The 18394-nt window shown below is 38.5% G+C and overlaps 1 protein-coding gene across 15 annotated transcripts in view; it reads right to left on the bottom strand.

The window, feature by feature from the left end:
- The window catches only part of ZMYND11 (zinc finger MYND-type containing 11), a 75231-nt gene that overhangs the window by 53976 nt on the left and 2861 nt on the right, over positions 1 to 18394 (bottom strand). For all 15 annotated transcript variants that reach the window (XM_006041438.3, XM_044927933.1, XM_044927931.1 and 12 more), the window contains exon 2: positions 5618 to 5752. In XM_006041438.3, coding sequence (XP_006041500.1) covers positions 5618 to 5733 — 116 coding nt within the window. In that variant the 5' untranslated portion in view covers positions 5734 to 5752. The remainder of the gene's footprint in view (positions 1 to 5617; positions 5753 to 18394) is intronic.

Raw genomic sequence — 18394 nt, 5'->3', positions numbered from 1 at the left:
AACTGAGTTAACTATATGACATCTAAAATGCACCACCCATAGTATCCTTAAGAATCATGACTCTTACTGTGTAAGAAAGAAGGGAAAGATTTTAGATAGCTCAGTAAAAACCAGTAGCCATAAATTCAAGGGGGAAATATCAGTATGAATTCATTACAACTATATGTATTTCCTAACTGGTCCACTTAAAGGCCTAGAGACAGAGACCAACCTGGTAGCAACAAGTACACTGAGAGCCAGAAAATGCTCTTGAGACACAATTTCTAACTGTAAGAAACCAGCGTCCCCTGGAGAAATCAGTGGATCCATGCTTGGGGCAAGGTGTATCCTAGGTGAGCCCGAAAAAATCCTGTCATATCAGAAAGCAGAGAGGAACTTCAAAAGACATCCTGAAGAGGCTCCAACTGGTCAAAGAAGGGAAGTTAAGCATCAATAGGGATTATAACAGAAACAGACTGAAATACACCAGAAAGAACTACTTGGTCGCCACTGGAGGATGCTATTTTGAAAACCGCTAGTTAAAAGAATCAGTTGTTCTACCTTTTCGATGTGAGCCATACCATATGGTAACCACACCCTACATGATAGGAAGTTTATGTTCTTATGGAAGTGTTTCAGTTGAAAAAGAAAAGATAAACTATTTGATAGATTATCACTATTTCACAATCCTTAATGAATTACTGAATCTAGCCACTGTACAACAGGCTGAGTACTAACCTTGCCAAATGAAATACATTACCACCTATGAGGAAGTCTCACACTGCTAGGATTCACTACTCAGCTCAGTTCAGTCACTCAGTCGTGTCCAACTCTTTGCAACCCCATGGACTGCAGCACGCCAGGCTTCCCTGTCCATCACCAACTCCCAGAGCTTGCTCAAACTCATGTCCATCGAGTCAGTGATGCCATCCAACCACCTCATCCTCTGTCATCCCCTTCTCCTCCTGCTTTCAGTCTTTCCCAGCATCAGAGTCTTTTCCAATGAATCAGTTCTTTGCATCAGGTGTCAAAGTATTGGAGCTTTAGCACCAGTCCTTCCAGTGAATATTCAGGGCTGATTTCCTTTAGGATTGACTGGTTGGATCTTCTTGCAGTCCAAGGGACTCTCAGGTCTTCTCCAACACCACAGTTCAAAAGGATCAATTCTTCGTGGCTCAGCTTTCTTTATAGTCCAACTCACATCCATACATGACTACTAGAAAAGCCACAGCTTTGACTAGAGGGACCTTTGTTGCCAAAATGATGTCTCTGATTTTTAATATGCTGTCTAGGTTGGTCATAGCTTTTCTTCCAAGGAACAAGCGTCTTTTCATTTCATGGCTGCAGTCACTATCTGCAGTGATTTTGGAGCCCTCCAAAACAAAGTCTCTCACTATTTTCATTGTTTCCTTATCTATTTGCCATGAAGTGATGGGACCAGATGCCATGATCTTAGTTTTCTGAATGTTGAGTTTTAAGCCAGCTTTTTCACTCTCCTCTTTCACTTTCATCAAGAGGCTCATCAAGAAAGTGAAGTTCTTCTTCACTTTCTGCCATAAGGGTGGTGTCATCTGAATATCTGAGGTTATTGATATTTCTCCCAGCAATCTTGATCCCAGCTTGTGCGTCACCCAGCCCAGCATTTCGCATGATGTACTCTGCATATAAGTTAAATAAGCAGGGTGACAATATACAGCCTTGACGTACTCCTTTCCAGATTTGGAACTAGTCCGTTGTTCCATGTCAGGTTCTAACTGTTGCTTCTTGACCTGCATACAGATTTCTCAGGAGGCAGGTCAGGTGGTCTGGTATTCCCATCTCTTGAAGAATTTTCCAGTTTGTTGTGATCCACACAGTCAAATGCTTTGGCGTGGTCAATAAAGCAGAAGTAGATGTTTTTCTGGAACTCTCTTGCTTTTTCGATGATCCAACGGATTGCTGGCCATTTGATCTCTGGTTCCTCTGGCTTTTATAAATCCAGCTTGAACATCTGGAATTTCACAGTTTATGTACTGTCTCAGAGAATTTTGAGCATTACTTTGTTGTTAGCATGTGAGATGGGTACAACTGTGCAGTAGTTTGAGCATTCTTTGGCACTGCCTTTCTTTGGGATTGGAATGAAAACTGACCTTTTCCAGTCCTGTGGCCACTGCTGAGTTTTCCAAATTTGCTGGTATAATAAGTGCCAGCATTTTCACAGCATCATCTTTTAGGATTTGAAATAGCTCAACTGGAATTTCATCACTTCCACTACCTTTGTTCATAGTGATGCTTCCTAAGGCCCACTTGACTTCACATTCCAGGATGTCTGGCTCGAGATGAGTGATCACATCATCTTGGTTATCTGAGTCATGAAGATCTTTTTTGTATAGTTCTTCTGTGTATTCTTGCCACCTCTTTTCAATATCTTCTACTTTTGTTAGGTTCATACCATTTCTGTCCTTTATTGTGCCCATCTTTGCATGAAATGTTCCCTTGGTATGTCTAATTTTCTTGAAGAGATCTCTAGTAGCCGCCATGAGATGCAAAGAAATGAGCACCAGGATAAGGCACACCACAGGGATGCAATCACAAAGGCAGACTATAAGAAGCCACAGAGTAAATGAACCAAGTCCTTAGATAAATATATTGCAAAGAAAAAACAAAAACAAAAAAAGATGAATGAGAAGGACTTCCCTGGCAGCCCCAGTAAGACTCTGGGCTTCCACTTGCAGCAGGGGCAGCTTCTATCCTTGGTTGGGGAACTAAAAACCCACACTCCACATGCCATGTGATGTGACCAAAAAATAAACAAAATTGCTATTATTTTAAAAAAAGATGAATGAGAAACATAAATTAAAAATGTCTTTAAAAAGACATTTCAAATAAAAAAAAGCAGAACTGAAACATTATAGAGTGAGTGGTAAACTACAGTGTTTAGGATTACCAGACTTCAAAGTATAAAGAGTCATGACCCCAAAGCCCAAAACTTTTAATGTGTGACTGAAACTGTGCAACTTTTATATTAGGGAGTCGCTCACCAGTCAAATACAGGATGAAACCTAATGACTACATATACATTCTTCATAGTAACTCCACTAAAGCCTTCAGCAGCTTAAGATATTTGATAAAGATGGAAAGACACTTCTGTGCTCAGACTTAGTTGTAATTGAGTACCTGGATTTAACATTAAAGTTTGAGAAGTATTTACCTACTTAGAAAACAGAATAAGATGATTAGGTTTTAAAGCAAAAGATCTGACTTCCTGTCATGGTCCAATGCCTCTTCCTACCTTACCTTGGCAAGGGTTACAAGCAAGGAAATTAACACTGCTGAGAAGCCACACCACTGGGCTAGGCAGTTATCTAGACAGCTCCTTTCTGGTGCTGACAGTCTGGCAGGGAAATAATTACATGTGACTAGTGTTATGAAAGTACTAGATGCTATGAATGTATCCCGTATTAAAAAGAGACAGAGCATACTCTCAGACAAGGCAGAAGGAACACCAGAAACCTCTCAAACACACATCCTCTGATTTTCTATTTTTTTCATCTTTAGATAAGACTGATACAACAATGACTAACTGACAGATAAATGAATTTATTCTTAGCTATCTTAAGACCTATGGACGAACCTTTGGACATAAAGGAAAATAAACCCTGGCACCCTTAAGGCTGTACTGATAAGGAAAGGAGAAGAGAGAATGTTTATGGACAGTCCATTGTGCATACCGAGAAGAGATGTGCAATGCTGTCAATAGCCTCTGCGAGTCTCTCACAATGTAACATGTATACACAAGTACACACAACCTGGTCATCCAAAGACTACTCTGACAAACATGTCAGCAACCTTGTCGGACAAACTCTGAACACCTCACCTGGAGATTCCCACAGGTTCCTAGAGAATGTCCCTAGAGCTTTAGAGAAAGAGGCCAAGGATTAAGAAGAAGTAATAGCCTGTAAGTTGAAATAGTTCAGTCAAGATTAAATGAATTTAAAAAATTAAATCCAAAGAACAGTATCTTATTTCCACCATTCATCTGTAAATTTTGATATAAACAAACTATGTTGGATTTTTTTTAAATCCAAACCATAGGAAAATACTTTTATATTTCTGTACTTAGAGGTTTTTTAAAAATATTTTTATTCCAATATCACCAATATTAAAGGTAACTTAATTATTATATACTATTATTTTATCCTTATTTTCCACACAGCTGTTACCTATTTCTTCCCCTTCGAGTCACCTATAGGAGCGAGTTGTACATGGGCAACTTTAAAATATCCAAAGAAAGGATACAGAGTTAAAGCAACATACAACACCATCTTTCTTTCTCCTGGCCTTTCCCTCTTAAGTAACCTTTATAAACCTCTTCACTAGAATATGACTACGTGACAAAAATATAAACATATATTACTTAACTTTGTTGCCTATTAACAAGGACAAAAATAACCACTTATTTAAATGAGCTTTTGTAAATCATCTGTTTTCCATTTTCATAGTTAGCGTTTAAAGGATGTGTCAGAGAATAAGTATAAAGAAATTCTATCAAAATTATTCTAAAAAATTCAAACATTTTAAAAAGATTAATTTAATTGTATTCCTTTAAAAATACAAAGCAAAACAAAATCAATTTCTATTTGAAGATTCCCTTATATTTTTTTTAATTTTATTTTATTTTTAAACTTTACATAATTGTATTAGTTTTGCCAAATATCAAAATGAATCCGCCACAGGTATACATGTGTTCCCCCTCCTGAACCCTCCTCCCTCCCCATTCCATCCCTCTAGGTCATCCCAGTGCACCAGCCCCAAGCATCCAGTATCGTGCATCAAACCTGGACTGGCAACTCGTTTCATACATGATATTTTACATGTTTCAATGCCATTCTCCCAAATCTTCCCACCCTCTCCCTCTCTCACAGAGTCCATAAGACTGTTCTATACATCAGTGTCTCTTTTGCTGTCTCGTACACAGGGTTATTATTACCATCTTTCTAAAGAAAAACACCGATACAGTATACTAATGCATATATATGGAATTTAGAAAGATGAAGATTCCCTTATAATCAGTACATAACATGTAAACAGAGCATTCATACAGGAGTCGGATTTTTTGCTATTCTGAATCTTGGACCATCAAGATAAATAGCAATGGAAAATAAAGAAGAACTTCCTTTTTTCAGCTGAAGATATACTGTCTGTAACTTAAAAATACAGAATGAAATTGTTGAAAATTCTGGTTAGTGTACTACAAACTAATAGGAAGTTATGTACCGAACCTACACCACATTATATGGTAGCATATATTATCCATACATTAAAGTAAACAATGACCAGTAGACTTTTAGATAGTTTACATAAAAGAAAGTAATTAACCAAATACCTTTTGATAAAAGACTTAAATAAAGACTGGCTTTCAAGAGTTAAAAAAAATTTTGAATACTAAAAATGTATTATTCTATATAACCTCTAAACACAAGGTGCTTGTGCATGTTTCAGTATTTCCCTAACAACTTTACAATCCCACAAGGCAAAAAGTGACTAGTACTTTGTAATACATGTTGATTAACATAATAAACAAACAAATGATTCTTGGACCTTTTCTCCCAAAATTCCACATAAAATTTGAGAGATCTGTCTGTATAAAATGACTTACTTTGTAATACGGTCAATGTTGGCAATTTGCTTCTGATTCCGTATAATCTCAATGGCTGCCCAAAGATGCTGGATAGCTTTTGTGTCCGCCTGCCGTCTTTTTGTTAAGCGTGCCATGACCTGTTTACTCCTTTAGCTGTAGCAATATATGGAAACATAAGGGAAAAGCACAGATTACCAAATCAATTATCATCAATATAAGTGAGTTAACACTCAGCACCTCACTATATAGTACAGCCAACTTTTTATTTTCTACCATCCACATCACCAATTACTCCATAAAAATTTTCACTTCATTACTTCACAAAGAATGACACTAAAAGACCAACAGTCAAAAACGCCTGCCCAAGAAGGAGCAGTCGTCTTACAACAATACGCCAAAGAAATACACATATAAAATTTATTATAAAGCAAAAATATTACTACATAAAATTTCATTTTTTGATATTACATTGTGTGTAATTTGACAGATCAATGCAAAATGGAAACTAAATGTCCAAATTATTAGATACTTCATCATGAAAGAGGCTTCCGTGCTGGCTTAGACGGTAAAGACTCCGCCTGCAGTGCAGGAAACCCAGGTTTGATCCCTGGGTTGGGAAGATACCCTGAAGAAGGAAATGACAATCCAGCCCAGTATTCTTGCCTGGAAAATTCCATGGACAGAGGAACCTGGTGGGCTACAGTCCATGGGGTTGCAAAGAGTGAGTATCTTTATTCAATATAGACATACTGATAGATGAAAACAACATTCCTTTAAAGAAAAATAAGACCACAAACAGAAAGTACAGAACAGTTGTTTCTGACTGAGGTGTCAAAGGCTGGCAGTTGGTATACCGATGGATGACATGAAAGGACCCACATTATCAGAAAGGTTCAGGTGCTGGCCATTCATTAAGTTATAAGCAATCAACACTGTCAGTTTACTCAGATTTCTAAATTCTGAAGGCCACCGGCTACATCCTGGCAAGACTAGGGGGAAAAAACAGAGTTGCAGCCTAAATGTCTGCTGAGTGATGGTACGATATGAAGAGGCCACACGTCTGAACTCCCCACTGGGCACGGGCACAGACCTGCTGGGCAATGAGAGGTCTGAGCCCTAAAGCACACAGGTCATGATGCCGAGGCCCAAAGGCATAAGACAGACAAGCAAAGCTCTGGGGATGGCTGCACGCTCCCTGGCGCTCCCTGGCCTGATCCTTCACCAGCAGGGACGCTCCTCCTCCGAGCTTCCTTGCGCTTCCCTGTGCTCTGGGGAGTCAGCAGAGCCTTGCAGACCCCTTTCCCCGCCTCCACACGTCTTTTCTCGGCTAAGTCAGTTCTCCCTACTTCTCCAAAAACCCAAAGAGAGCCAGCAGCTGCCACAGCTTAACAGAGACTCACTTCTGGTGAATCTAGGACCAGCTAGGCTCCTGAAATAAGACAGTTCTTTTCAGAATTACAAAATCAGTTCAGAATCAAAACAGTAACGCCAACATTCAAGTTTTCAAGAAAACTTCAGGATAATTAGTTGTACAGTATAGACTGAAATATGAAACTAGAAGATTTTTTAAATTGTAATTATGATTTACAAATGTGTCTTTTTCTAAAAAGTTTAAACTTTAAAACATACAGAAACTTCTCAGTTTAAGTGCACTAGTACAAGTGTGTCAAGTTTCCACACTCAGTAACATTATGATGAGGAATTTACTGGTAAAAGTGACATCTAATGGTGAACCATAATAATACAACTTGTCAGATTATACAAATACCCAGATAAAAGAACAAAATTTCATTTTTACACACTTAAAGAAAAATAGCTGCCTATTTTGTGTAAGGCATTGTGCTAAACACAATGAAGTATTTTTAAATGTATAAACTCTAGTCCTTGACAGAAAATGACCTAAAACTAGCAGAGGAAATTTGACATATACATGGCACTACTAATTATAATATCATATACGACATAAATGGTCCAAAATATATGCTGTGAGAATCCAGAGAGACATTACTTCTAGATTAAGTAACACTACAAAATGGTAAATGTGGGAAAATATAAAATTTCTTAAGTCTTGAAAAGATAACTGATTGTTTAAAGCAAACATAAAAATAACTGTTAGGTATCATTAGATTTACAACATATGTAGAAGCACAATGTAGATGACAACAATAATACACATGAGGGGAGAGGTAGTAAGCAGTTGTATCATTGTAAATTCTCACATTTTATGTGAAGTGGTATTTATTACATTAATTCAAGGGGAAGTATATTAAATCATGGATGCATATTACAATCCCTGAGTCAAACAATGGAATACAAACAGGTACAGTTGACATGTAACTCAACTTGTAAGATGTTTTCAAAATACACGCAGGTAAAGTTAAGAATACTTTACTCAGAAATACAGAAAATATATAATAACAAAGTTAACATTTACAAATACTAAAATAAATAGCAAATATAACTATTATATAACAGGAGAATATAGTAGAGACTGGTAGCAGACATTTTAAAAGTGATGTCACTTAATTCCTAGAAATGATTAAATTCAAGATTAAAGAATTAACCAATGCTACATTTCAGGAAAACAGATGTGAAGTTAAAACCAAGATTTCTGAGATCTACCTCTCCAAGTCACACAGACAGAACAGAAGAGAGAGCCCAGAAACAGACCCACCAGCTGTTAAGTGTCAGAGTCAGCTCATTCCTGACAAAGCAGCAAATGCAATGCAATCAAGCCGTCTGGTCATCAAGTGCTGCTGTACAACTGGACATCCACACATACAAAAATGAGCCTAAACACAAACCTATGCCTTTAACCAAAATTAACTCTCTATTCTGTTCCACTAATCTATGTAACTGACTGTTACTTCACCAATACCACACTGTTTTAAGTACTGTATCTTTATAATAAATCTTGAAGTTGGGTAGTATCAGGCCCTGATTTTGTTCCTCTCTTTCAATACTGAGTTGGCTGTTCTGAGTCTCTGAAATGCTGGAGAGTGTGTAAAGACAAAGGAACACTCCTACACTGTTGGTGGGAATGTAAATTGATGAAGCCACTATGGAAAACAGTAGGGAGGTTCCTCAGAAAACTAAAAATACAATTACCATCAGCAATTGCACTCTTGGGCATTTATTTGGAGAAAACTCTAATTCAAAAAGATACATGCACTCCTATGTTCATAGAGCAGCACTATTTACAGTAGCCAAGACATGAAAGCAACCTAAGTGTCCACCAACAGATGAATAAAGAAGATGTGGTCCATATACATAATGGAAATTACTCAGCCATAAAAAAGGCATGAAATAACGCCATTTGCCAGAACGTGGAAGGACCTAGAGAAGATCATACTAAATGAAATCAGACAAAGACAAATATCATATGATATCACTTATATGTGGAATCTAAAATATAACACAAAGGAACTTATTTACCAAACAGAAACAGACACAGAGATCAGAATTATGGTTGCCAAGGTGGAGAGGAATGATGGAGGCATGGATGGGAGTTCGGAATTAGCAGATGCAAACTATTATATACAGAATAGATAAACAACACGGTCCTACTGTATAGCACAGGGAACTATATCCAATATCATGTAATAAAATATAATGGAGGAAAAAAATGAAAAACAGAACTCCCATATAATCCAGTAATTACACTTTTAGGTATTTATCTGAAGAAAATGAAAACTCTATCTCAAAAAGATAGCTGTACCACCACATTCACTGCAACTGATTCACAATAGGGACTTCCCTGGTGGTCTGGTGGCAAAGATTCCTTGCTATGGTCAGGGAACTAGGTCCCACATGGTGCAGCTGCGAGTCTGTATGCCACAGCTAAAGGATCCCAGGTGCCAAAACAAAGATCGAAGACTCTGCACACTGCAACTAAGACCTGGTGCAGCCAAATATTTTTTTTTAAAAACCAAACCTATATATTTAGAGAACAGACTGATGGTTGCCAAAGGCAGGGAAGGTGGGAGAAAAATGGGTAAATGTAGTCAAAAGGTAAAAGTTTCCAGTTAAAGGTCATAGTAAGAAAGACTTGGTATATTTCAAGGGGAGAAAAGACAGTGGCTGGAATGTCATAAAGAGAGGTGCTGTGTGAAAAGAGGCAGAGAGGCAGGATCTAAGATCAAACCATGCAGGATCCGAAGTCCAGAATAACCAGCGTGGATTTTCAAGTAATTTCAATGGCAGTAACTGAGAGGATTTTAAACTTAGGCGAGTAGCAGTGATTTGCTTTAAGAAGGATACCCTTAGATCATGGATGTTAGGATGCTGAGTAAAAGACCTTTCTGCCCCTCCCCCCAAAAGTGGACAAACAAAAACAAACATCTTTGATGAACATATACTCCGCAAAAAGTGAAGACACACAATGAATACAGGAATTGTATGTTTCTGGCCAAACAAAGGAAGGTCAAATTTACATAGGGAAGTACAGTCAAAGCTAAGGTCTTTCCAATAGTCATGTATAGAAGTGAGAACTGGACCATAAAGAAGGCTGAGCACTGAAGAATCGATGGTTTCAAAGTGTGGTGCTGGAGAAGACTCTTGAGAGTCCCTTGGACTGCAAGGAGAGGAAACCAGTCAATCCTAATGAAAATCAACCCTATATATTCACTGGAAGGACTGATGCTGAAGCTAAAGTTCTAATACTCTGGCCACCTGATGCGAAGAGCCTACTCACTGCAAAAGACCCTGATGCTGGGAAAGATTGAAGGCAAAAGGAGAAGGGTGTGGCAGAGGATGAGTTGGTTGGATAGCATCACCAACTCAATGGACATGAACTTGGGCAAATTCCAGGAGATAGTGAGGGACAGGGAGGGCTGGTATGCTCCAGTCCATGGGGTTGCAAGGAGTCAGGCATGACTTAGCAACTGAACAATAGTGACGAAAGCAAGCCACTTGCCTAGAACTCCAGAAAAATTTGGGAGTAGAAGGCATCAGGTATAGGGATGATTACAGATGCTGAATAAAAGATGTTATTTAATAATGTGTAAGAAGCAAAGAGACTTGTAATAGTATACTCATCTAACATTTTCCACTCTATTCTTCAAGGTCCAATTTTATAGGAATATTCTATTTAAAATGGGATTCTAACACCATACTGTATCTGGTCATCTAAAACTGAGAAAATTATGTTTAAGAAAATCTGACTTGAAATATTTTAAAATAATTAGAAAAAACTGAGAGGACTGATGTCAGTGGGAAATGAACTGCAGACGAAGCTATGCCAACCAGCTGGAAGAGCAAATGACCAGTTCAGAACTTGCTGAAGACAACACCAACAGTCAGCAACCAAGCCAAAGGAGGCTTCTCCAGGTCACTCCTCCTCCTCTAAAAGCCCTGACTTCTGCAGACAGATGGAGTCTACATTAGAGAGGAAAGAAGAGAAACCCGTGGGAATTATCAGACGCTCCACAGGTCCTCAGGAAGCCCTCTGGTAGACATGTGAAAACATGAGAAGGCAGGTGTCGGTCACCAGTGACTGGAGTGGCAGTGAATTTCACTGCTCACAGGCTTCTTCCCTTGGATTTCTCTGGGACTCGGTTCAGACAATGAAGCTGCTCCTGCTCTGCTCCGACTCTGTAAGTGGAAACGACACTCCCAATCTGGAGGAACATCAAGGACCACCTGACATGCAGACAAAAGCCAAGAATACCAAGGCTGCTAAGCAGCAGTGCCAGGAAAACCTCCTCAGGTGGTCTAACTCACTTGTAGGCACAACTTCACCATGGTTGGCATACCAACTTCCCAGGTGCTTCTGATGCCTGTCAAGGTCACAGGCTTATTCCACAACCTGCAGAGCACTAGGCTGCTGCTCAAACTACAGGAAATCTCAGAGACACTGAATTGGGTGGCAGCCTGGACATCAGTGTCCCAGACACAATGCAGGACCATTAGGAAACACTAACCAACCCCACCTTTGCTATCCAGCCCCTTGATCATCAGCAAAGCAACAATGCCAGAGTATTTTTGAGGAACCTGAAAAGACTACTAGTTTTCTTCTGGGACACAATTATTTTTCAGGTCATTTAGATTATCCTCTGTAGGAAACTTCAAGATTAAGATTCCTGAAAAATAATTTCTGAGACAGGCAGCTAAATGTCATAGGGTACATCATTTTCTATAAGTCATTACAAAAAGAACTTTCTAGAAGAAGGTATATATACTTGGACTTGGACTACTTAAAAACAAAAATGTGGCATTTAAAAAGTTAAACAAACAAAAAAACCCAACTGGAACTTTAAAATTGAGCCCAGAACCATCCCCAGAGATTCTGGCTTAATGTTCTTGTTAAGAAGAAAAAAATTCAGGTGCTCAGTCATGCTTGAGAACCAGTGTACTATCAGGAGCTTCCCACGTGTCACCCTAAATCCCAAAGAATTTACTTAAAAGATGCAAACACTACAGCAACTAAGGTTTACAACAGTATGTTTTTCATTAGGATTTGTTTAAATACACAAATGAATCAAGACAAAGTCTAACTTTGTATTGGTAGCTGTTCAGCTTTTATTTCACTTGGAAATAACTGAGACTACAACTTTTTATTTCAATAATCATAAAAATTTAACTCTCAAGTTACTCAAATGGAAGTTTCTGAACTAAAACAATCTAATACAAATACTGATTACAATCGGGAGCCTACTTATATGTGGAGAATAAGAATGTATGTATTTCAAACTAAAAAACATAAGGTATTTTGACATTACACTAAGTGCAATATTTTTAAAATCTGTTTATTTTTACTTGAAGGATAATTGCTTTACAGTATTGTGTTGGTTTCTGCCAAATATCAATACGAATCATCCACAGGTATATGTATGTCCCCTCCCTCTTGAACCTCCCTCCCAATCCCACCCTTCTAGGCTGTTACAGAGAGCCCTGCCTAGTTCCCTGAGTCAGTACAGGGAAGCCTGGCATGCAGCAGTCCACGGGGTCGCAGAGTCCAACACGGCTGAGCGACTGAACTGAACTGGATCACACTGCAAACTCCCACTGGCTATCTATCTTACATATGGTAATGTATGTTTCCATGTTACTCTCTCCTACATCCCACCCTCTCCTTCCTCCTCACCCCACACTATGTCCATAAGTCTGTTCTTTATGTCTGTGAGAGAACCCACACACCACAACTAGGGAGTACCCCTCTCCACAACTAGAGAAAAGCTCACACGCAGCAACAAAGGCCCAGTGCTGCTGCTAAGTCACTTCAGTCGTGTCCGACTCTGTGCGACCCCATAGAAGGCAGCCCACCAGGCTCCCCCGTCCCTGGGATTCTCCAGGCAAGAACACTGGAGTGGGTTGCCATTTCCTTCTCCAATGCATGAAAGTGAAAAGTGAAAGTGAAGTCGCTCAGTCGTGTCTGACTCTGTGCAACCCCATAGACAGCAGCCCACCAGGCTCCTCCGTCCATGGGATTTTCCAGGCAAGAGTACTGGAGTGGGGTGCCATTGCCAGAGAAAAGCTCACACGCAGCAACAAAGGCCCAGTGCACCCAAAAATAAATAATTCATTAATTTTTAAAAAGATAACATTGCTAATGGTAAATAAAATGCCCCAAAAAACTTTTACACATATCAATAGCAAGCCCAAATAAATCAATCTCACTTGTTCCTACAAGTACTGGCCAGCTGAAGTAGATATATTCCATATTAATTTGAGAAGGGCTTCATGTCAAAACTCAATTGAAAATTAAGAGCTTTATCTCTCTAACAGCATTTCTCAGATGCAGTTTTGAAACAGAAAAGCAATCAATAAGCAGATAAATCAAGAATCTACCAAAAAACAAAAACAAAAAACTACAGTGTTCATAATAACTTTCAAGCTGAGATAGTTTAGCCTTCATTAAGCGTATTTCTCTTTAAAAAATCTTCCTATAGCTATTAAATATAAGAAAACCTTGTGTAATATCCCCACTGATGAGCATCAACATGATCTGAACCTAGGCATGCTACCAATCAGTTCATCAGTTCTCTCCTCACCACATTTCATATTATTTTATTTTTAGACTATAAACCCCTTCTGAATCCTGAAACCTCCGTACTTGGAGTAACTTTCAAGAAATGATCTATTTTAAAGGAAACAATAAACAAAAAGAAAAGATAACCTGTAGACTGAGAGAGATATCTGCAAACGACCTGACCTACAAGGGATTAGTCTGCAAAATTTACAAACAGCTCATGAGGCTTCCCTGGTTGCTCAAACGGTAAAGAATCTGCCTGCAATGCAGGAGATCTGGGTTAGATCCCTGGGTTGGGAAGATCCCTTGGAGAAGAGAATGGCAATCCAGTCCAGTATGCCTGCCTGGAGAATTCCATAGACAGAGGAGCCTTGCGGGCTACAGTCCATGGGGTCGCCAAGAGTCAGACTGAGCAACTAACACAAACAAATATGAGGCTTAACACCATTAAAACAAATAACCCAATCAAAAAATGAGCAGAAAACCTAAGTAGACATTTCCCCAAAGAAGACATACAGATGGCCAAGAGGCATATGAAAAGATGTTCAACAGTGCTAGTTATTGGGGAAATGCAAATCAAAACTACACTGAGATATTGCTTCAAATCAAAACTACACTGAGATATTGCTTCACAGCCGTCAAAATGGCTATCATCAAAAAATCCACAAACAATAAATGCTGGAAAGGGTGTGAAGAGAAGGGAATCCTCCTACACTGTGTTGGTGGGAATGTAAACTGGTATAGCGACTATGGAGAACAGTATGAAGGTTTCTTAAAAATTAAATATAGAGCTACCATATGACCCTGCAATCCCATTCCTGGTCATATATCTGGAGAAAAACATAAGTCCAAAAGGATACATGTATCCCAATGTTCACTGCAGCACTGTTTATGACAGCCAAGACATGGAAGCAACCTAAAAGTTCACAAAGGACTGGATAAAGCAAATGTGGTACATACATACAATGCAAAGTTACTCAGCCATTAAAATGAATGAAACAATGCCATTTGCATTAACATGGATGGACCTAGAGCTTGTCATACTGAGTGGAGTCAGACAGAGAAGGAGAAATACCATATGACATACTTATATGCAGGATCTACAAAGAAATTATACAAATAACTTATTTATAAAACAGATCCACAGACTTAGAGAAGAAACTTATGGCTGCCAGTGAGGAAGGATAGGAGGAAGAGATAGGGAGTTTGGGATGGACACGTACACTGCTACATTTAAAAGGGATAGCCAACAAGGTCCTACTGTATAGAACAGCGAACTGTCCAGTGTGGCAGCCTGGATGGGAGGGGAGCTTGGGAGAGAAAGGACACCTGTATATGTACGGCTGAGTCCCTTTGCTGTCCACCTGAACTATCACAATAGTGATAGTTGGCTATATTCCAATATAAAATAAAGAGTTAAAAATAAGAAATTAGCTATTTCAAGCCAAAGTCAACTTATCCAGCAATGGGAACAGTAGAAGATTCCTTGAGACAATGACTGCCCCGTGTAACGCAAGACAAAAACTTCAGTGAGAAAGTTAGTCCCTGGTGACTCAGATGGTAAAGAATCCATCTGCAATGCGGGAGACCTGGGTTCAATCCCTGGGTTAGGATGATCCTCTGGTGAAGGGAATGGCTACCCACTCCAGTATTCTCGCTTGGAAAATTCTATTGACCGAGGAGCTTGGTGGGCTACAGTCTATGGGGTTGCAAAGAATTGGACACGACTGGGCAACCAAGCATAGCGCTGCACAACAAGCTCTTCAATACACTTCTAAATATTTGTATGTATCTTTCTTTTGTTTACCTGGTAAACGGATAGGAAAGATGTCCTCTTTCTTTAAATTTTAAGTTTACTTAGCATACAAGGAGGTCAAATTACAAAAAGATATTAACGATTTTAAGTGAGTCTACCTTTCATTTAAATGCTTAGATAATAAAAAAGAATAAAAAAATTACTAACCATAATAAAGTTGCCTTTAAAAATCAAGTAGCTAATAAAAGTCACAAAGTTAAAATCAGAATGAATCTGAAATCAGTGTTAAGACCTCAAAAGTAATGTCAGCTCAAATACAACATGCCTTAACTCACATATATGGTTCTATAGCACCTGTACTTAATTTCTTCTATTATACCTTATTGCACTTGCTTCAGTAATTTGTTACCAAGTGTCTAGTATAAAGCAGTCTCAATAAATAACAATGTGAATGAACGAATGAACACAAGATATTAAAACATATTCTACTTATTGTAAATAATGTCAAGATATTTTAATGTGATCTTAGAAAACAACTAACTTTATAAAAGCAGTTATTTAAAATTAGTTTACTAGACTTAAATGTTACTCAGTTTACAAAAAAGCAAATACTGTGTATAAGTTTTTAGCAAAACACATTTTTCCAACTACTGTGTAAGAACACAGTGTAATCTGCTCAACATATTCCTCTCATGAGTCCATATGATCCCTTAAAAACCCTATTTTGACAGTATTCCATTGTCACCTCTATCCATCTGTTTCTTTAATTTCACATAAAGTTAGGCAAATACTAGCCATTTATGTATTGACTGAATAGAAAGCATGCTGCCAAAATACAATGAAAGATTAGCTCAATGTCTAAATATTTACTAGTTGTACATAAATTAGATTTGTAAAATTGAGTTGAGTATCTAAGCCTAACAATTTGCTAAATTTGCCTACTAAATACATACTGCTCTCTATAAATATTTAAATTTCCAAATAAATATTTTATTTAACTTTTCATACTATTTATTTGCATTTGTAAGTAACTTTAACATCAAATATTGTATAGTATTTTCACAATACAAACTACAGGCATACCTTGTTTTACTGCACTTTACCTTGTAGCCCCTTACAAATACTGTTTTTACAAATTGAAGGTTCGTGGCAATCCTGCATTGAACAAGTCTATTGGTGCCATTTTTCCAACAGCATTCATTCTGTTTCTCTGTCACAGTTTGGTTATTATTGCAACATTTTAAGCTTTTTCATTATTACTATATTTGTTAGTGTGATCTGTGATCAGTGATCTTTGATGCTGCTGCTGCTGCTGCTAAGTCGCTTCAGTCGTGTCCGACTCTGTGCGACCCCATAGACGGCAGCCCACCAGGATCCCCCGTCCCTGGGATTCTCCAGGCAAGAACACTGGAGTGGGTTGCCATTTCCTTCTCCAATGCATGAAAGTGAAAAGTGAAAGTGAAGTCGCTCAGTCGTGTCCGACTCTAGCGACCCCATGGACTGCGCCTACCAGGCTTCTCCGTCCATGGGATTTTCCAGACAAAAGTACTAGAGTGGGGTGCCATTGCCTTCTCCGGATCTTAGATGCTAAAACTTGCTAAAGACACAGATAATGGGTAGCATTTTTTTTAACAATATTTTTAAATTAAGGTATGTTTTTTTTAGACATAATGCTATTGTACACGTAATATACTACAGTATAGTCTCAATGTAACTTTTAAATATATATATTGGGAAACCAAAAAACTCACAACTCGTTTTATTGTATCTGCTTTACTGTGGTGGTCTAGAGCAAAACCCACAGTATCTATGAGGTATGCCTATAAATAGCTTTTCAAGAATTTTCTAACTGGAAACAGTAATAGCAGGCACACACATGCACATAAAAAAATCTTAAGGGAGTACATATGTTTAAAACATTACATATGAGTTATTACATCATACTGCTGGGCATTTAGATTTGAATTTTATCTCCCTTCCATTATGTTCATTTCTATCATTTCAACTCTAATCATAGAGATTCTCAAACTTTTATGTTGCTGCTGCTGCTGCTGTTAAGTTACTTCAGTCGTGTCTGACTCTGTGCGACCCCATAGACGGCAGCCCACCAGGCTCCCCCGTCCCTGGGATTCTCCAGGCAAGAACACTGGAGTGAGCTGCCATCTCCTCCAATGCATGAAAGTAAAAGGTGAAAGTGAAGTCGTTCAGTCGTGTCTGACTCTTAGCGACTCCATGGACTGCAGCCTACCAGGCTCCTCCATCCATGGGATTTTCCAAGCAAGAGTACTGGAGTGGGGTGCCATTGCCTTCTCCAACTTTTACGTTACATGGATTATATTCTCTCATTTGCTACTCTCATTCACTACTACTTCATTCACTTCTTATGAGAGAGACTATGTATATGTGTTGAGGGGTTTGGAGGTGCTACAAGGAGGTCAGACCTTATACAATTAAAAGGAAGACATTTATGCTTTTAAGATGATCATATGTATGATTTTTAAAAGTGGGATAGTATACATAAAGAACTTTGTGAAATGGCTGAGACTTAGTAAACATACAATATATGATACCTATTTTCATCATGGTACTCAGTTATGTAACAAACCTGTGGATACCAAAACATTTCAAAACTCAACACCAAAGGAGGACAGACCACACAGTACCAAAGCAGATTTATTAAACTTTTTGAACTTCTGACAATGCCACCGAAAGAAAGTAACTGAAAGTCATCAGGTAAGAAATAGTGCTAGCAATTAAACTCTTTCAGATGGGGAAAGTGAGACCAGGCAAAGCAAATTTAAACAATTAGTCCAAGGTCACTTTGCTAGTAAATGATAGATGTGAGATTCAGACCCAAGCCACAGGCCTCAAACTCTGCTGGTATACTACCTCTAATCAATTACCACAAAATCTAATCAACCTGTAAAAAAATTCACTATTGAGTCCAAGTTAAGGTTTTGAAACAGTGAAACTTTTTTCAAGCCTGACTCTTCTCCTTAACATTTTCCCCTTTCCAGACACAGCCTCTTTGCTTTTCAACTGAAGGGTGGTTGGAGAAGGGCATGGCAAC

This window comes from Bubalus bubalis, chromosome 14, assembly GCF_019923935.1.
Source record: "Bubalus bubalis isolate 160015118507 breed Murrah chromosome 14, NDDB_SH_1, whole genome shotgun sequence".
Lineage (NCBI taxonomy): Eukaryota > Metazoa > Chordata > Mammalia > Artiodactyla > Bovidae > Bubalus > Bubalus bubalis.
The sequence above is the reverse complement of the archived record's forward strand: the minus strand, read 5'-3'. Positions and strand labels throughout refer to the sequence as shown.